Below are 20,946 nucleotides of genomic sequence, written 5' to 3'. Positions count from 1 at the left end.
GGCTCTTAGAAAGGAAAGCTATAGTAAAATATTGGTATTTAATACCAATATTTTACAGTTAATAGTAAAATATTGTTATTAAAGGGACTAAGAGCTGAAAAATGAAAAAGATTTTATACATACCTGGGGCTTCCTCCAGCCCCATCCGCTCCAATTGCTCCCGTCACTGATGTCAGTCGCGGCCAGTTACGCAGAAGTGCTTCCCCTACGTATCTCCAGCGACTGCTGGAGAGATACGCAAACAGCGCACTTCTCATGTTAGACTGGCTCCAGCTGATGGAAGTGCAGGGACACGGTTCCCGAAGCTGCGGGCAGAGGAGGACGGTGGCGTGGGAGCTATCAGAGCGGATGGGGCTAGAGAAAGCCCCAGGTATGAATAAAATCTTTTACATTTTTCAGCTCTGATACACTTTAAATACCGATATTTTACTATTGCATTACTGGGTGCCCAAATTTTTGTGCGCCTTTATTTTATGTATTTTGTGGTTACATCTCACTCCATAAACATTACCTCATTCTGCACACGCAATGTGCCACCATATGCCTGCTATAGTACATAAACACAAACTTTCCAGGGTGAGCGGGTCACGGCCAGTAATGTGACCTCTCACTCTTCTAATTTATTTTTCTCCCTTCTCTGCTTTAACCGCTCATATTGTAGCCAGAGAGCAATAGGCAGTACATGCAGTGTAAGAAGGAGCAGCCTGCGACAGTCAGCAAGTGGAAAAGCATAGAAGCAAGAGGAGAGGGACTGTGCATGACAGATAATAGAAGCTCAGGGCATATGGTAGTTGACACCTAAATTTCCAGTCACCCTTTCCACAAGCTAAGGCTCCTTGCACACTATGTACATTGCATTCTGATATAATCGTAGTGCAATGCTGGCGAAAAGTCACATCGCACATTAGACATAGCCGTGGTTCTCTTTATGCACGTGGCCATTCTGTACCTATGCAAGTAAGACGGTTCCTGGGCAGTAAGCCGGAGCCACTTGTCCATGCTACTGTGCAGGCGCACCCATACTCAGATGGGTGCAGCACGGCTCTGCTTGTGAATGAAGAGGAGCATGTAAACAATTTACAAAGGGGTCCTGGGCAGCAGCAGAGGACTCCCGGAGGACATGGGGAGGTTCCGGAGGCTTCCCTCTTCATAAATAAGTAAACCTTTAATTTTATTTATTTTGCCTCAGATTCTCTTTAAAGGATAATAACCTGTGTACAGTACATTTAGACATTGCTGCTCTGATTTCAGTCTGATGGTCACAATTATGCTCTGCGCACCAATGCCTTCCTAGGATGTACGGTAATGGACATCTGTATGGCTGATATTATGGTGAAACCTCTCCCACAGTGTGATGTCAGGGCCATGGCCTTGACAGTTTTCTGCCTGGGAACCTCATTGCATTGTGGGAAATAATGGCTGTTTCCAAATGCCAAGCAAGCAATATCATCCTCTGTGCATAGAACTCTAATGCTGGGTACACACAGTGCGTTCCCACACTCGATGCACCGCTCGATTCCCATTGATTCGTTTATTTCCGACATGTCCATTTCGCATTTCGATGGATCGTTAGATCGATTTTCCATACTTTACATGGCAATCGACCTAAAAATCATCAAAATGCGCTCGGAAATAATCGAATCGACGGGAATCGAGCGGCGCATCGAGTGCGGGAACGCACCGTGTGTACCCAGCATAAGAAACGAACATACAGCAGAGTTCACCTGGCAGGACTACAACTGCCAACTATGATACATTTCGAAATGTTAATTGGAGAGAGGAAAGATTTTACAATGTGCAAACACTGAGTAAATAATTTATAAATAAATTAAGTAAAAAAAATATTTTTTTAATTATGTTATTTTCACTACAGTTCCTCTTCAATTTGGCTGCATATCCCGTATCCAAGATGTTTAGATACAGTAATGTGAAGCTAACAAGGACAGAGAAGGGTGGAAAGAAGCCATTTTCTGCTAGTTGCCATTTTATGTGGCTCTACGAGAGCTTAAAATGTAAGCAATAAAAGAACCAAAGCACACTGCCTCTCCATCCAGAGAACACCAGTGATTGTTTCAAATTGAAACTGTCAGTTTCAGCTGGGGTACAGCAACAACCCATGCTCCTCCACCCCAGGAAATTAGCATAGGGCCCCCTCCTTAGATCCAGTCATGTCTTCCCACATAGCGAAGTAGTACAGTGAAGCAATGTCATAATTACCTGATCCAGCAATGCAGCAGGCCTCTTCTGTTCTTCCTGGCAGCCACATGCTATGTGCTTCCATAGCTCCTTCTCCCGGTCAAGTGACATGCCTCAGGAGTGAGAGATATGCAGCATAGCATTTGTGGTTGTCAGAAAGATCAGAGAAAACCCGACACAATGCTGGAGGAAGTAAATATTAAACTGCTCCACTGCGCTACTCTCCATTAGGTGGGAGGAGCAGGCCCCTGACGGGCGTTATAGTTACGCCACTTAGTTTGAGCCTGTTCAATAAATGTTAAGTCTTAATAAACAATTTAGCCTGTGAATTAGACTACGTTGTAGATTTTGCCCCTTACGTAATAGAGTTTGACACTCCTGCTCTACAGGATCCAGCGGCTTCCCTCTTCTTAGGTCAGTATGTGTTCTTTAAAGTGTACCCAAACCAAAGCTCAGATACCTACCTTAAAGAGACACTGAAGCGAAAAAAAACCATGATATTATGATTTGTATGTGTAGTACAGCTAAGAAATAAAACATTAAGATCAGATACATCAGTCTAATTGTTTCCAGTACAGGAAGAGTTAAAAAACTCCAGTTGTTATCTCTATACAAAAAAGCCATTATCTCTACGACTTTCAAAGTCGTGGAGAGGGCTGTTTTCTGACTTTTATTATCGCAACTGTTAGTGAACTATTTACTTTTCCTCTGGCAGAGGAGAGGTCATTAGTTCACAGACTGATCTGAAAGAATCATTTTGAATGCTGAGTGTTGTGTAATTTGCACATATTAGAGAATGATGCAATGTTAGAAAAAACACTATATACCTGAAAATAAAAATATGAGAATATTTTCCTTGCTGCTAATCTTCTAGTAATTATTCATAGTACACAACCAATTCATTATATCATATATTTTTTTCGCTTCAGTGTCTCTTTAAGAGAGGAAAGCCTCGGGATCCTATTGAGGCTTCCCTCTGTTATCCCCTGTCGCTAAGCACCCCCCCCCCCCGGGAAGATTAGCGACGAGGCATTGTTGCTAATCACATCGGGGCTGCGTGGCTCCTCTTCCTGGATTATTGGATCATGGCAACGCAATAGCTGGCTGATCCTGCTCACGCAGTAAGCCGGAGCCACGGGCTTCATGCTACTGCGCATACGCGGGCGGCTAGTGCGCAGCCGTGATACTAGAAGAGGAGCTGTGCAGCCCTGATGTGAAGGGGGCCGCACCGAGCAACGGGGAGCTTCCAAGCACCCAGGGAAGCCACAATAGAATCCTAAGGCTTCCCTCTCTTCAGGGTATGTACCTGATTTGGAACCCAAGTTTCGGCTCGGGTTCACTTTAACCTCGGGTACACATTAAAGAGACTATTCAGTGTAAAATAAACATTCTTTAGAGAAATGTAAAATTACCTCCCAGGTCTGTTTCCTCCAACTCACTCCTGTGTCCGTTGGCTTCCGGCATGAAGTCCCCTGCACCATTTCAGTACTGAACAAGCAGAAAGGGTCAGGGGAAGCTCACTCACTTGCGCTTCACGTGACTTTGGAAGGAGGAAGCAATGGAGTTATGTGAAGCACACTGTGAAGCGCAAGTAATTGAACTCCCCCTGAACCTGTGTGCTTGTTGGGTACTGAAATGTTGCTGACATGCGCTGTTTGGTAGTATTCACATGTTCAGAATCTGATATGCCGAATTTAAACAAAGAGAAGATTATTTCCTAAACGTTGCCTGAAAGTGATGAAAAGGATTTCTATTTACCTGGGGCTTTCTCCAGCCCCCTGTAGTCCATTAACTCTCTTGCCGTCCTCCGATCCCCTTGGTTGTGCCCCATAAGGTCAGCGACTCAGTTCATTCATGGACTAATGCGCATTCCCCCCTCACGCTACTGTGGCCTAGAGCATTCTTCACAGTTTAAGGTTGTAACTGTGCTTGCACAGAATGCTCCTGGCCACAGAAGCGTGATGAACTAGGTGGACAGCCTGGTGCAGCGCACATGCATTGGCCTACGCAACCCATCTGTGGCACAACGGAAGGGACCAGAAGCACATCAAGGACCTGACGGAGAACAAAGGCCTGAAAGAAGCCCCAGGTAAGTAAAAATCCTTTTCATCAGTTCAGGTTTACTTTAAAGGATATCTGAAACTAATAAAAACAAAGTGAAATGCAGAACCTGCTTTTGTTAATGTCCTTCTTTCTCAGGCTGTGCCCTGAAAATGGACAGCAGAATGGCAGCAAACGGAGGGCACAGCCTGAGAGAGGCAAACAAAAGCAGGTTTTTTTTGTGTGTGTGTCAAACGTCCAGAGCTGAACAATGAAAAAGATGTTATACATACCTGGGGCTTCCTCCAGTAGCATCCGCTCCGAACGCTTCCACGCCGCTGGCCTCTGCTGCCCACAGCTTCGGGAACCGGGTCCCGTCACTGACGTCAGTCGGAGTCAGTGTAACATAAGAGAAGTGTGCTGTTTGCGTATCTCTCCAGCAGCCGCTGCAGAAATATGTAGAGGGCGCACTTCTACGTTGCTGGCTGCCGTGACTGACATCAGTGACGGGACCCGGTTCCCAAAGCTGTGGGTAATGGAGGATGGAGGCGTGGGAGCGTTCTGAGCGGATGGAGCTGGAGGAAGCCCCAGGTATGTATACAATCTTTTTCATTGCTCAGCTCTGAGTCCCTTTAAGCCTTTTATTTTAACTTAAATGTTATGTGCCTGATTTATATTTTTGGAGAAAGTACTCATAGCTACTTTTTCTGTGGATTTGTGTACAGCAGTGTCTGTCTGTGTCCTGCCCAGACACTCCGAATGAGGCCTTGAAGTGACTGTGAGAATTACATCTACCATGGCAACATGCTGCTCAACACAAATGAGCAGCACCATCCACTGGCTCTGAACTGTGTTCTGTTTAGGAGCATCAAGAAGATCCATACAGTCTATGCCCAGAAGTTTGGTCAAGAATGTTATTTGCCCAAAGGAGGCCCAGAGTGTGCAATGCCTCTGTCCCATCATGAAATCTAGACTTGCATTGCATTTCTTTTTCACTGAAATATCAGTAAGGACAGTTTTATACTTGAAATGTGTGTTTGCGGTACTACTTGCTAGACAGGAAGTACGACACTGGGATTCCCGGGTTTCCCCGTCGTATTCCCATGGTTTTGCGCATGCGCCCCACACTGCTGCCGATTGCATCGCCCAATCGACTTACATTAGTTCCACCACTGCATCGCCCCAGAAGTTGGCTGGTAACGCGCTGTTGACTTTACGGGAACTCCGCGGCGAATCGGGCAATATGGCATGGTAAGTGTGCTAGGCCCCATTGCTTTGCATTGTTGTTGTGTTACCCTGCGGAAAAACTGGGTGATGCAATGCAGGTTTATATTTTAAGTGTAAAAGGGGCCTAAGACTGCAGCATGGTGAATATGAACATTTTGAACAATAAGCACAAGTCTCTTAACTCAAAAGATGATCTTGACAAAGCACCAGGAATCAAGGTGGTCGAGACATATCTAACCCTGCCATTCGCACCGTACCATTATAGACCTGCAGAAGTGGGATAATCCCACAATACGCATTGTCCTTGTGTTTTTCTGCAATAAATTTGATATTCTCCACCGTATACATCAGGTGTGTGTCTTCTGAGAGAGGTAAGCTAACATTACCTCTCTTAATATTTTATATTGTTTTTTTGTTCAAACCTTTTTGAGTGCCTGCAGCCAGTAGTTCACAATTCACTTAAACAAAGTTTAATATTTATTCTGTATATATGTAATTTATACATACCGACATCTTTACAATATTAGTCTGTAACACTGCTCTGCAATGTAATGTAAACTCTAGTTAAAAAAAACAAACAAAACAACAAAATAATTCTCTGTCCAGCAAAGAGAAATAAAAAACAAGAATGGTATTAGAAGGAATATGGGTGGGGTCAATGTTGTGCTGCTCCTCTGCCTCTCTTTCTGGTTCACTGTTCCAGAAAAGGTGTGCACATGAGGTGTTCTGCCTGCAGTCTTATTCCATTGGGCTGCATACCTGTTTCAGATAAGCTTCAAAAACTACTGAAGCTAAAAAGATGGGCATTACAGGCAGGTATTTTTAAAAAGATGTAAAGACATAATGCATCCATGTTCCTTTGTGTTCAGATTAAAGAGACAGCTGACAAATATCTACAAATATACAATAAAATACATCAACAGATGTTTGTCCATGTAGTAGGGTTGTCTCTTAAAACTGCCCAGTTCCTAGACTTGGCTTATGATCTGTGCTTCCTCTGGATCAAACCATTGGAGTGGTGCCCCTTCCGCTGTTCTCCTGAGCACATGTACAGGTGTTACCTGTCGACACAAGAAGAGAATAATTGTTAATGTTAATAAATAAGTCATTGCAGGTTTTACTAAAGTGCATGCTAGTTCCAAGCAACAGTATGAATTAAAACAAGGGCAAGCAGCCGGGGCAGATTTCCCATCACACACTATAAGCACATGCCTGTAAGCACCACTACTGGATGGGGGGGGGGGTATTTTATTATTTTATTACTTATAATATATTCTGTATTTTATATAATAATGTCTGGAGTGGACTATTTACATTGTCCAGAAGTCGGGTAAAAAAGCATGTACAGGCGCTTTTAAGGCAAGTAGTATTCTTTATAAATCCTAATATGGCTACCAAAGGATCCCAAATCCACAATTGGAAAAAAAACACAGTATCTGTAAATTCCTTGGTGCTCTTATTATGTCTGTGCAAAACCTGCAGCCACCTTGTGCAAGAAACAAACTCACAGGTGACCGTCACCACAAATACAGTGAAAAGTAAAACACCATCAGTTCAATTGCTTTTGGCGTAAATGGTTGCATAACATTTATAAGTATCCACTATAAAGCAAGTTAAAATTACTTACATTGTGGAACCTTGCACACAGGACCCAAATACTTATACAGTAGAGTCCAGGTTAATCGGAACAAGGGCATCCGGCAGTCTCAACAAACCGGTATGCCTAGGGGGAAGAATGTGGACAGTACTTTTGTGGTTTGCAGAGCACTGCACAGCAAAAAACGACTTACCGTACTTCTGGTCGCCGTCTTCTACACTTAGGGCTAGTTCACACTAGGGGCATTTTGGCCTTTTTTCAAGTGCAGGTGTTTTTTAGAATTGCCCACAAAACGCTTGTGCAATGAATCTCTATGAGAAGGTTGATATCAGCGCGGTTCACGTGCTGTGCGTTTAGCAAATCGGTGCCTGTACTATTTTTGGGGCATTTTTACTATAATGGAAGGTATAGGAAGAGCGATAAACGCTCACAAAACAGCTTTATGTGGCGATTGAGTTCGCATTTTTGAGAACAAATACATTGTATTTATTTTTTCCGTATCAAAGTGTTCACTTCCTGACTTGCGTCAGGGAGTGTATTAAAAAACCGCTCGGAAAAAGCGCTTGGAAAAGCGCTTTACCAGAAATGCAGCACGCAGTGAAGCACCGAGGGGGGGGGGGTGTAAAACCCCACAAAAATGCAAAATGCTTGCATTTGCATTTTCGATTTTAGGTGTGAATGAGGCCTTACTGCAGCTCCCAGCGGCTTTCCTGCATGCATGTACGGCTCCCAGCGTGACATCTGACCCGCTTCTTGTCACATGCACACTTTGGGAGTCATACAGGCATACAGGGAGGACACAGGAAAACTGATAGGAGCTGCAGGAAGTTAAGAAGACAGCACCCAAAGGTTTGGTAAATTGCTTTTGCTGTACAAAGCTCTGCAAGGGGTGAGGTTAGTGTTATTTTAGGGCCAGTTGCTTGACTTCCTAAGCAATTGGCAAGAACCCATATTGAGTAGCAGGCAATCCCTGCCTGTGCTGGATAATAGGGATTCTACTGTATACCATAAAAGCGAAACCTGGTCCGGTTGGAGAACAGGCAATACTCTATATTGTGATACACTTATAGTTGGTCTTGGAAGTATAGTTGCCGATTTGCAGCAATGACAATAAGCCCACTTTTGTTTTTCTTTCCTCTTGTCCTTACCATGCATACTATTCATGTTTAGATCTGCTGTCCTTCAGCTGCTCCCTACCAAATGCAATACTCTTCTTGAACATAGTCTTGCTGTCACACCCAGTCTAGTTGACATTATAAGTGTATTCTTCAAGTCTTGTGTTATTGCACTGAAGCAGCAGAGCCAAAGAAAGAATCCTGACATTGCACAAGAGTGTTGTAGAAGTGAAAGAGCATTAAAGGCTTAACCTATTGATTTGGCACAATAATTTTAACTCTGAAAGAGGGAAGCAGGAAATTTGGTGGGGAAATTTGGACGCCATCATAGGTGCCCATGGAAGTAGCTGATTCATGGCTATAACTGAAAAATGACATGGATATAACGATAAAATGAACACCACATATATTTATGGCTGTAACATCTTAAAATACTAAAAATATCTCAAAAAAGGTATATTGAGAGTCACCGTAGACAAGGAGGAGCCCAGATGAAATAAATAAAAAAAATTGGGGTGTTAGGATTATACCTACCTCCAAGAGATGACCCAGGGTGATGGACTACATACATAAAGTTTAATTATAAATCAATAAATAAGCTTCATGGTATCCTCCCCACTTCCCCAGGTTGGTGCCCATTCAGTGGCTGACGTGGGCTTGAGCATATCATCTCTTGGAGGTAGGACTAATCCTTACATACCATTTTATTGTGTTGTATTTTATATACACTTTATGCTGGGAATACACGGTTCGTTTCTGCCGTGCGTTTCTCCTCTCGATCATTTTTGCCGCTCGATTCTGCAGTCGATTCTCTTACCTTATGCTCGTTTTTCTTATCTTTTTCCATTCACTTCTATCAGAAATCGAGCAGCGAAAAAATCGAAAGGGAGATCGGACATGTCGGAAATTATCTATCGAACCACCTAATCAGCTAAAAAACGAACCGTGTATTCCCAGCATCAAAAAAAGAATATTGTGTTTTATTGACCTTAAGTTTCCCACACTGTGTGATGTGTATGGAGCCTCAGGTGACGCCATAGACAGAGCAAGGTTGTCCTTATCTGATTATTCTGATTTTAACACCACAATGTCCCATTCCTATTAACGAACAACCACCAGATATAGGTATTTGCCCAAAGTACACCCATGGCCACCTAAGGTGGGGACAAAGATGGGAAACAGGGAATATGATATAGGCCATATCATCCTTCTGTTTTGGCACACCCCCTCTGCAGATGGGCAAAGGAATCTAAAAGGGAGGAGACACAGATTTTAATTTTCCTAGTTTCAATCTGCAGGGAGTCATTGCAGAATGCTTATAATAGGCCAGACAGGGAGAAAACATTCACAAATCATTTGTTAAATTGGAATTGAGTTCACATTTATGTACCATTTTTCTATGTGCGTATTTAGGCACTAATTAACACAAAACTTTTCTCATGACTTTTTTGTTTGTTTGTTTGTGACTGATGAGGTAAATTGAAGTGAGATATATAATTTAAAAATAGATTAAAAATTGATTTATGTGCACTATATAGTTCATGCGCTGAAAACAAGATATTAAAAAGGTAAAATGCTTACAAAAACGTGAGTTTTCAAATGTGAAAAGAATTCCAATCAACACTACACTGTATTGTATGTTTGTGTTTCCCTAAGACTGCCACTGTCTTATTGGGAATGCAAATTTAAGATGGCGTTGACTTCTGTGTTCCTGAAGCCAAATTAGCACATTTAGTCAGACTTTGGTTGGTGGCTGCCAGTGGCATATCTCAGGAGCTTTGGGCCCCAGTGCAGGTGTTACATTGCGCCCCCCCCCCTCCCCCCTCAGCACTCTATACATAACAAGTGATATAGTGCACCTAAACCTGCCAAGGACCGCCACAGAATAAGCAGGGGATGGGGAACAGTTTGTTAATTATTACCACTATTCAAAGCATCAATAGTGATCATTACCAGCACAGGACCAATAAAGAGCTAAAACTGCCGTTAAGGGCAGGCCCCATTGTGGTCGCACTCTCTCTGCAACCTCTATTGCTAAGCCACTGGTGGCTGCTTCAAAGAAGTAACAGTGCATCACACCCTTAACAATGGCAGAATACTGTAATATTGTACTATTTATGGCTTATGAATCATTTCTTCAGGGAATGCATGGTGTCAGTGTATTGTTTCTCTGTACCTACACAGAGTCCTCACATATTTCCATGGAAATCCCCTTAGTGATTCTGTTTCCTGTCATTCAGTAAGGGCATACAGGTTTCTCAGTACAGGGCAGTAGAATATTTTGGCTCTATGACAGTATAGACATATACGTAATGTGCAGAGATAGCAGACATACCTGTGCTTTCTGTGTTGGCAAGTATCCACCATGATTGAAAGTTGCCCCTCTTCGAACAGCTCCTTTCCTATCTAAAGATCTTGGCCTGGGTACATCAGCTCCTCTCATTCGTGCTCTGGCATGCCAACACCTCAGCTCTTCAGTAACTACAAACTTAGATGGCCCAAAGATCACATTCTGTTCCCTAGCAGATGGAGTACGTGCCACCAGAACAACGTCACCTTTTGGAGCTACAGGGCAGTATGCCAGGTTGTAGGAGGGCTGGACATTACAAGCATCTAACAACGAGTCTGAGGAGCTTGAGATGTGCAGAGGGTTGGAGGATGTATAAAGAGGATTTGATAGGGACAGTGCACACAAATTGCTGTTAGACTGAGTGTTGAATGTTGCTCTGCGACAAAGTGTTCGGCCCCGGCTATCAGAATCTTGGATGCTGTGAACTCTGCAGAAGAGAAAAGATAAATTGGGAAATGTCTCAAAGGTCCAAACTATGCACAATGTAAATTATATATTTTTTGGAAAATAAATGGAATACCTTATTGAATATGACACAGGTCTCTTGGTACTTCTTTCTGGGCTTTCTAGTAAGGTTAAGTTTGCCAAGTTGAGATAATTAATACTTTCTGTCGAAGATTCCTCTGATACTGGGGTCATTGCCGGGCTGCTATTGCTGCAAGAATGAGAGTATAACAATAAGTACAAATGGACTCTTTTGTCTGATACACTATACTGTGGTTGCTTTATTTTTTTCACAACTTTCTTTCTTTGTTACATGGTCATTACTAATTGATCCTCCCAACTGAATTCCAGACAAAGCTGTATTCAACCTGTGCTTCAGTTCCGATTCTGAACACCTGTATTTCCATGAAACGGATTTTGTCCACCACTCTGTTGAAATTCACTGATCATCCTGAGTGCTATTAGATTTTGCATTGTTCATTTTTGGGTTTAGCTGGGCTTTAACCACTTGAGGACCGTGGGCTTTAACCCCTTTAAGGACCAGGCACTTTTTTTCCATTCAGACCACTGCAGCTTTCACGGTTTATTGCTCGCTCATAAAACCTACCACCTAAATGAATTTTGGCTCCTTTTCTTGTCACTAATAAAGCTTTCTTTTGGTGCTATTTGATTGCTGTTGCGATTTTTACTTTTTATTATATTCATCAAAAAAGACATGAATTTTGTCAAAAAAAATGATTTTTTTTACTTTCTGTGTTGACATTTTTCAAATAAAGTAAAATTTCTGTATACATGCAGCGCGAAAAATGTGGACAAACATGTTTCTGGTTAAAAAAAAACCCCATTCAGTGTATATTTATTGGTTTGGGTAAAAGTTATAGCATTTACAAACTATGGTGCAAAAAGTGAATTTTCCCATTTTCAAGCATCTATGACTTTTCTGACCACCTGTCATGTTTCATGAGGGGCTAGAATTCCAGGATAGTATAAATACCCCCCAAATGACCCCATTTTGGAAAGAAGACATCCCAAAGTATTCACTGAGAGGCACGGTGAGTTCATAAAAGATACTCTTTTTTTTCACAAGTAAGCGGAAAATGACACTTTGTGACAAAAATATGTGACAAAAAAAAAAAAAAAGTTTCCATTTCTTCTAACTTGCGACAAAAAAAAAATGAAATCTGCCACGGACTCACCAGGCCCCTCTCTGAATACCTTGAAGTGTCTACTTTCCAAAATGGGGTCATTTGTGGGGTGTGTTTACTGTCCTCGCATTTTGGGGGGTGCTAATTTGTAAGCACCCCTGTAAAGCCTAAAGGTGCTCATTGGACTTTGGGCCCCTTAGCGCAGTTAGGCTGCAAAAAAGTGCCACACATGTGGTATTGCCGTACTCAGGAAAAGTAGTATAATGTGTTTTGGGGTGTATTTTTACACATACCCATGCTGGGTGGGAGAAATATATCTGTAAATGACAATTGTTTGATTTTTTTTACACACAATTGTCCATTTACAGAGTTATTTCTCCCACCCAGCATGGGTATGTGTAAAAATACACCCCAAAACACATTATACTACTTCTCCTGAGTACGGCGATACCACATGTGTGGCACTTTTTTGCACCCTAACTGCGCTAAGGGGCCCAAAGTCCAATGAGTACCTTTAGGATTTCACAGGTCATTTTGAGAAATTTCGTTTCAAGACTACTCCTTACGGTTTAGGGCCCCTAAAATGCCAGGACAGTATAGGAACCCCACAAATGACCCCATTTTAGAAAGAAGACACCCCAAGGTATTCCGTTAGGAGTATGGTGAGTTCATAGAAGATTTTATTTTTTGTCACAAGTTAGCGGAAAATGACACTTTGTGAAAAAACCCAATAAAAATCAATTTCCGCTAACTTGTGACAAAAAATAAAATCTTCTATGAACTCACCGTACTACTAACAGAATATCTTGGGGTGTCTTCTTTCTAAATTGAGTCATTTGTGGGGTTCCTATACTGTCCTGGCATTTTAGGGGCCCTAAACCGTGAGGAGTAGTCTTGAAACAAAATTTCTCAAAATGACCTGTGAAATCCTAAAGGTACTCATTGGACTTTGGGCCCCTTAGCGCAGTTAGGGTGTAAAAAAGTGCCACACATGTGGTATCGCCGTACTCGGGAGAAGTAGTACAATGTGTTTTGGGGTGTATTTTTACACATACCCATGCTGGGTGGGAGAAATAACTCTGTAAATGGACAATTGTGTGTAAAAAAAATCAAAAAATTGTCATTTACAGAGGTATTTCTCCCACCCAGCATGGGTATGTGTAAAAATACACCCCAAAACACATTATACTACTTCTCCTGAGTACGGCGATACCACATGTGTGGCACTTTTTTGCACCCTAACTGCGCTAAGGGGCCCAAAGTCCAATGAGTACCTTTAGGATTTCACAGGTGATTTTTGTTTCAAGACTACTCCTCACGGTTTAGGGCCCCTAAAATGCCAGGGCAGTATAGGAACCCCACTAATCACCCCATTTTAGAAAGAAGACACCCCAAGGTATTCCGTTAGGAGTATGGTGAGTTCATAGAAGTTTTTATTTTTTTGTCACAAGTTAGCGGAAATTGATTTTAATTGTTTTTTTTTTCACAAAGTGTCATTTTCCGCTAACTTGTGACAAAAAATAAAATCTTCTATGAACTCGTCATACACCTAACAGAATACCTTGGGGTGTCTTTTTTTCTAAAATGGGGTCACTTGTAGGGTTCCTATACCGCCCTGGCATTTTACGGGCCCAAAACCGTGAGTAGTCTGGAAACCAAATGTCTCAAAATGACTGTTCAGGGGTATAAGCATCTGAAAATTTTGATGACAGGTGGTCTATGAGGGGGCGAATTTTGTGGAACCGGTCAAAAGCAGGGTGGCCTTTTAGATGACAGGTTGTATTGGGCCTGATCTGATGGATAGGAGTGCTAGGGGGTGACAGGAGGTGATTGATGGGTGTCTCAGGGGGTGGTTAGAGGGGAAAATAGATGCAATCAATGCACTGGGGAGGTGATCGGAAGGGGGTCTGAGGGGGATCTGAGGGTTTGGCTGAGTGATCAGGAGCCCACACGGGGCAAATTAGGGCCTGATCTGATGGGTAGGTGTGCTAGGGGGTGACAGGAGGTGATTGATGGGTGTCTCAAGGTGTGATTAGAGGGGGGAATAGATGCAAGCAATGCACTGGCGAGGTGATCAGGGCTGGGGTCTGAGGGCGTTCTGAGGGTGTGGGCGGGTGATTGAGTGCCCTAGGGGCAGATAGGGGTCTAATCCCATAGGTAGCAGTGACAGGGGGTGATTGATGGGTAATTAGTGGGTGTTTAGGGTAGAGAACAGATGTAAACACTGCACTTGGGAGGTGATCGGACGTCAGATCTGCGGGCGATCTATTGGTGTGGGTGGGTGATCAGATTGCCCGCAAGGGGCAGGTTAGGGGCTGATTGATGGGTGGCAGTGACAGGGGGTGATTGATGGGTGGCAGTGACAGAGTGATTGATGGGTGATTGATAGGTGATTGACAGGTGATTGACAGGTAATCAGTGGGTTATTACAGGGGAGAACAGATGTAAATATTGCACTGGCGAATTGATAAGGGGGGGGTCTGAGGGCAATCTGAGCGTGTAGGCGGGTGATTGGGTGCCCGCAAGGGGCAGATTAGGGTCTGATCTGATGGGTAACAGTGACAGGTGGTGATAGGGGGTGATTGATGGGTAATTAGTGGGTGTTTAGGGTAGAGAATAGATGTAAACACTGCACTTGGGAGGTGATCGGACGTTGGATCTGCGGGCGATCTATTGGTGTGGGTGGGTGATCAGATTGCCCGCAAGGGGCAGGTTAGGGGCTGATTGATGGGTGGCAGTGACAGGGGGTGATTGATGGGTGGCAGTGACAGGGGGTGATTGATGGGTGATTGACAGGTGATTGACAGGTGATCAGTGGGTTATTACAGGGGAGAACAGATGTAAGTAATGCGCTGGCGAATTGATAAGGGGGGGGTCTGAGGGCAATCTGAGCGTGTGGGCGGGTGATTGGGTGCCCGCAAGGGGCAGATTAGGGTCTAATCTGATGGGTAACAGTGACAGGTGGTGATAGGGGGGTGATTGATGGGTAATTAGTGGGTGTTTAGGGTAGAGAATAGATGTAAACACTGCACTTGGGAGGTGATCTGACGTCGGCAATCTATTGGTGTGGGTGGGTGATCAAATTGCCCGCAAGGGGCAGGTTAGGGGCTGATTGATGGGTGGCAGTGACAGGGGGTGATTGATGGGTGATTGATGGGTGATTGACAGGTGATCAGGGGGATAGATGCATACAGTACACAGGGGGGTGGGTCTGGGGGGGGGTGATCAGGAGGGGGCAGGGGGGGAATAAAAAAAATAGCGTTTTTAGATAGTGACAGGGAGTGATTGATGGGTGATTAGGGGGGTGATTGGGTGCAAACAGGGGTCTGGGGGGTGGGCAGGGGGGGTCTGAGGGGTGCTGTGGGCAATCAGGGGGCGGGGGGGGGAATCAGTGTGCTTGGGTGCAGACTAGGGTGGCTGCAGCCTGCCCTGGTGGTCCCTCGGACACTGGGACCACCAGGGCAGGAGGCAGCCTGTATAATACACTTTGTAAACATTACAAAGTGTATTATACACTTTGTATGCGGCGATCGTCGGGTTAACATCCCGCCGGCGCTTCCATACGGCCGGCAGGATGTTGCGGCGGGTGAGCGGAGCCAGGCGGCGGCGGAGGATCGCGTCACGGATGACGTGATCGCTCCGCCCATGCCCCTACAAGGACCGCTGCCATTTGTCAATACGGCGGTCCTTGCGGGGCCCACTTCCCGGCCGCCAATTGTCAATACGGCGGTCGGGAAGTGGTTAAAGTGTACCTGTAATAAAACGTTAGATACCTCAGTAGGGTGGAAATCTCTGGATGGTCTAGAGGTTTCCCTGGTCCTCCTACGCTCCTTCTGCACTGCACTTGGACCCTCTAAACAATCTTCACCAAGTCAAAGATTGCTTGTGGGCGTGCTCACCTGCGTATATGAGTGCAGCCAGACTGTGCAAACCAAAGTACGGCCCACGCAGTAGCATGGGGCCGCTCGTGCACTACTTTTGTTGCCGTGCATGAGCATACTACATTTACTGCGTCCAAGAGAGGTTTGGATCTAAAATCAGTTACGAAAATGCAGTCTCAAATGCTGAAGCAGCTTAGCTGAAGGCATCAACGCGAGGCTCTGTTGGTGGGGCTGCTGCTGTTTGGTTAAAAGAGAAACCATGACCAAGAATTGAACTTCATCCCAATAAGTAGCTGATACCCCCTTTTACATGAGAAATCTATTCCTTTTCTTAAATGGATCATCAGGCTTCTCTGTATGGCTGATATTGTGGTGAAACTACTCCCACAGGAAATTGTGAGGACCATGGTCCTGGCAGTCTCCTGTCCGTGAACCTCGTTGCAATGTAGGAAATAGCTGTTTACAGCTGTTTCCAACTGCCAAAAAAGCAAGCTGCAGCTACTTCCACTGACATCACCTGCCAGCAGTAAAAATCTCACCATGTGATAAATGTCAGAATGTAAATCAGGGAGAGGAAATATTTTACAATGGGCAAACACAGACTAAATCATTTATACATCATTATTGTAAAAATGAAGCACTTTTTATGACATTATTTTCACTGGCGTTCCTCTTTAAGCATCAAAATGCTGTTTGTACCACAAGGCTGGAGGACATAGACACCTCTCTTATAGTATGTGCTGCAAGTTGCAAGAGCAACTGAAGGGGTTCCTTAGTGGGTAAGGTATAACAGCTAATCAGGTAACTTATACACAGAAGAAACTCTGCTGCTGACTGTCTGCCCTAGACAAACATTTAACTGAGATTTAATTATTTAATTATATTATTTAGTTATTAACCTACCTGGCGGTATGATTATTTCCGGACTTTATGTTTTTTTCAGTACATTTCAGACTCTAAAATCAGGAAAAAATCATGATGCCAGGATGCCTGCAGCAGCCCCAGCACTCACTCACTTACCTGGGCTCCAGCACTGCAATTTTCCCTCTGTCCTCCAGGGGGTGCTGTAACCCTGTATTGAGATCGCTGAAGGCAATCTCACCAGAGTGATTCAGAGCCTCCAAGGACAAGAAAGAGAAACCGCCCGCTGCGTGCCATTGCTCTACATTGAGCTCCCAGCGGCTAGCCCGATCATAGCTCGGGATTACAGTCAGGGAGGTTAAAAGATTAATATCTTCCAAATACTGATATTACACATATTTTACCACCCTGCACTAAAATTGATCTTACTGCTGTGGCTGCAAACATTGTGCTCCCCGATGTAGTACAAAGCTATGCAGAGCCTTGATCTATTGAAATAAAATTACTGTGTTAGCCAAGTACCCCTTAACACATACATATTGCTTAGGAGTACATTATATTTGTGTATAATGATTTTTAAACATACCTTGGTGCACCCTGAGCCCAACTAAAGTACCCCCTGGAGTACCCGCACCATGTGTTGAGAAGCTAGAGCATTATGTATGGCCACCGTAAAACTGCATAATGTAGATCTTTAATGACCTAATTGACCATTTGTAATTATTTTGATCAAAAATATAGTGTGTGTACAGGTGCCTCCTGACATCCTCAGCTTCCTCTCCAGTGGTCTGCCAGGATGGATGCCTGTTACCAAATGGCCACCTACCCTGTCCACCCCACCCCCCACCCCACCCCACCCTCCATAGAACAGAATAGTATGGGTAACAGTTCTCCCAGGTGTGTTTTTTATAGTCAATGGCCCTTATTCAATTCACTTTTTCTCCTAATGCTGGGAATACACGATGAGATTTTTCAGCAGATTTACTGGCCGATTGATTTTCCGATCATTTTTCGGCTTGATTTCCATTCACTTCTATGAGAAAATCGATTAGAAAAACTGTCGAAATCAGATCAGACACGTTGGAAATTAACGATCGATTAACCTCCCTGGCGGTAAGCCCGTGCTGAGCACGGGCTATGCCGCCGGGAGGCACCGCTCAGGCCCCGCTGGGCCGATTTGCAGAATTTTTTTTTGCTACACGCAGCTAGCACTTTGCTAGCTGCGTGTAGCATCTGATCGCCGCCGCTACCCGCCGATCCGCCGCTATTCCTTGCGCCGCGGCCTCCCCCCCCAGACCCCGTGCGCTGCCTGGCCAATCAGTGCCAGGCAGCGCTGTGGGGTGGATGGGAGTCCCTTTTGACGTCGGTGACGTCATCCCGCCCATCGCCATGGCGACGGGGGAAGCCCTCCAGGAGATCCCGTTCTTTGAACGGGATCTCCTGATCTCCGATCGCCGTCGGCGATCGGAGGGGCTGGGGGGATGCCGCTGAGCAGCGGCTATCATGTAGCGAGACTTTGTTTCGCTACATGAAAAAAAAAACACTACTTTGCTGCCCCCTGGTGTATTTTTTTAAACCGCCAGGAGGGTTAAGCCATCTATCTGCCACAAAAACTTATTATGTATTCCCAGCATTAGTTTTCTCCCATGTGACATTTTCATACCTTATCAATCAAATGCATTTGAAGCCTCCAGCAAGTGAAAAAGTACTCAAAATAATTTTGAGAGAAATTTGTCATTTACCGTATTTTTCGGAATATGAGACGCTCTGGAATATAAGACGCACCTAGGTTTAGCGGCAAGAATCTGGGGAAAAAAATGTATATAGTATATGCTAAACCTGGTGCGTCCATATTCCAGGAGCGTATTGTACAGTCCATGTTCTCCCCATTGTCCTCTTGTGTCCACTATGTGTCCCTTTCTGTCCCCCTGTGTGTGGCATCCCTTCCTGCCACCTTGTGTGGTCCTCCTGTCCCATGTGTCCCCTCATGTCCTGTGTGTCTCCTCCAGCCCCCCTCTGTGGTCCTCCAGGCCTCTTGTGTCCACTCCTGTCCCCCTGTGTGTGTGCGTCTGTGTCCCCTCCTGCCCCCCTTGTGTGTGTTTCTGTGTCCCCTTCACCCCCCCCCCCCGTGTGGTCCTCCAGTCCCTGTATCCCCTCCTGTCCTCCTGTGCGTGCCCCCTCCTGTGCATATCCATGTGTGTGCCCCCCCTCCTCCACCCCAGTCCCCATCCTGTCCTCTGTCGTTTTCCCCCCATGTCGACGCTCTCCCTTGGCAACAATGACGGAAGAGCAATTCACCTGCCTATGGATTCCAGCGCTGTGTGGTCTGCTGTGTGGTCCTCTGCCTCCAGCATGTCAGCTACACCTGCAAATGAAACGTTAGCGGCAGAGAAGCTCACCTACTCAGCGGCGGCGGCTGCGATCTGCAGACATCTCGGTCCTGGGCGGCTTCCCCTAGTGACAGCTCCTGCTAATGACTCATTGAGTCATGGGGAATGACTCATGGAATCATTAACAGGCTCCTGTTATTGAGTCATGGGAAATTACTCATTGAATCATTGAGTCATTAGCAGGAGCCGTCACTAGGGGAAGCCGCCCGGGACCGAGATGTCTGCAGATCGTCGCCGCAGCCGCCGCCGCTGAGTAGGTGAGCTTCTCTGCCACTAACGTTTCATTTACAGGTGTAGCTGACATGCTGGAGGCGGAGGACCACACAGCAGACCACACAGCGCTGGAATCCATAGGAAGGCGAGTTGCTCTGCAGTAGGGATGCTCAAATTCGGCTTCGGGAGATATCCGGATTTTTGCTATCCGGATATCTCCCAGTAATGCTGTGCGGGCTGGGCGGGGGGGTCAAGCTTACCTCTCTGACGTCTTCTTCGGTCGTCCCTCGGCGCCTCCCACGATGCGCTCCATGCGCGTCACGTGATTACAAACACTTCCTCCTTCAACCCGGAAGGAGGAAGTGTTTGTAATCAGGTGACCGCCGCTTGGAGCGCATCGTGGGAGGCGCTGAGGGACGACCGAAGAAGACGTCAGAGAGGTAAGCTTGACCCCCCGCCCAGCCCGCACAGCATTACTGGGAGATATCCGGATAGCAAAAATCCGGATATCTCCCGAAGCCGAATTTGAGCATCCCTGCTCTGCAGTTATTGTTACCGGGGGAGCGGGGACCCGGGAGACCACACAGGGGGACAAGGCAGGGAGTCCCCGACAATGCGGTGGATTGGCGGTTCGAATCAGCGGGCGGTTCTGAAGTCAGGGATTCCCTGCCTTTGAAATATAAGACGCAGGCACTTTTTTCTTCCTCTTTTTGGGGGAGAAAAAGTGTGTCTTATATTCCGAAAGATACGGTACTTTTTGGTACTTTTTAATCGCAGTTTGCATAAAAGTTATTTTAAACAGATGAAAAATTATCTCCTAAGAGAAAACTTAGGAGAAAAAGGCAAATGAATAGGGGCCAATATATCTTGGCCTATTTTGTTTCATGCTTTTACCTGCTGAAGCTGTGGGAACTGCTTGACCTTCGCTGGCATTTCTCATATGGCTGATCTAGGCTGGACTCTCTCCAGGGCCCGTTCTGTACCGGAGATTTGTCATTTTCATTCTCAGTCCTAAAAGTGTACAATCCCTCTAGTGTCTGAGGTCTCTGGGGTCTGTTGACTGGTGCTCTGTGCAGGCTGTCATCTGCAAAGAAGGCAAAATTGGTAACAGTTATATATGGTATATGAATATAAAGCATTTTTTGCAAATATAAGCTTAGTATATTAGTTCTTTTCACGTACCTTCCCCCAGTGTTGCTACATCAGAGAGTGAACTGGATTCGGATGCACTGCTACTCTCTAAAAAGGACAACAGAATATCAAGTTAGGTCTACTGTGTTATTTTCTGCTTGAAAACATAAATTCTGTATTTTAGTTGTTGGAGGCAATAGACCTGACTTGCTAAAATTCTCTGAAGAACAGAGCCTTGAAACCTGTCCTTAATTTATTAAAAGAATGTCTATCAGGTGATAAAAACATGTAATGGTCACCTGGTGAGCCATAGAGACGGTTGAAAAAAGGGCAGTGATATCTGAGGCCCATCAGGA

General features: G+C 44.9%; 1 protein-coding gene and 1 long non-coding RNA gene across 2 annotated transcripts in view; one reads left to right on the top strand and one right to left on the bottom strand.

Annotated features, from left to right (window-relative positions):
* The first annotated feature begins 1,897 nt into the window (after window positions 1-1,897).
* On the top strand, window positions 1,898-5,806 carry LOC137546697 (uncharacterized). The gene is made up of 2 exons (XR_011026322.1): window positions 1,898-2,012; window positions 4,962-5,806. It is a non-coding gene; the product is annotated as an uncharacterized lncRNA (long non-coding RNA).
* A 111-nt stretch (window positions 5,807-5,917) lies between these two features.
* Window positions 5,918-20,946, bottom strand: part of INAVA (innate immunity activator) — a 48,527-nt gene continuing 33,498 nt past the window's right edge. Inside the window, exons 6-10 of the mRNA XM_068269445.1 lie at window positions 20,642-20,698; window positions 20,354-20,543; window positions 11,046-11,180; window positions 10,511-10,952; window positions 5,918-6,524 (exon numbers count right to left, since the gene is read on the bottom strand). Of these exons, the coding sequence (XP_068125546.1) occupies window positions 6,432-6,524; window positions 10,511-10,952; window positions 11,046-11,180; window positions 20,354-20,543; window positions 20,642-20,698 (917 nt within the window). The 3' untranslated portion in view covers window positions 5,918-6,431. The remainder of the gene's footprint in view (window positions 6,525-10,510; window positions 10,953-11,045; window positions 11,181-20,353; window positions 20,544-20,641; window positions 20,699-20,946) is intronic.

Source organism: Hyperolius riggenbachi, chromosome 2 (assembly GCF_040937935.1).
Source record: "Hyperolius riggenbachi isolate aHypRig1 chromosome 2, aHypRig1.pri, whole genome shotgun sequence".
Taxonomy (NCBI): domain Eukaryota; kingdom Metazoa; phylum Chordata; class Amphibia; order Anura; family Hyperoliidae; genus Hyperolius; species Hyperolius riggenbachi.
This window is presented reverse-complemented; position numbering and strand designations above follow the sequence as displayed.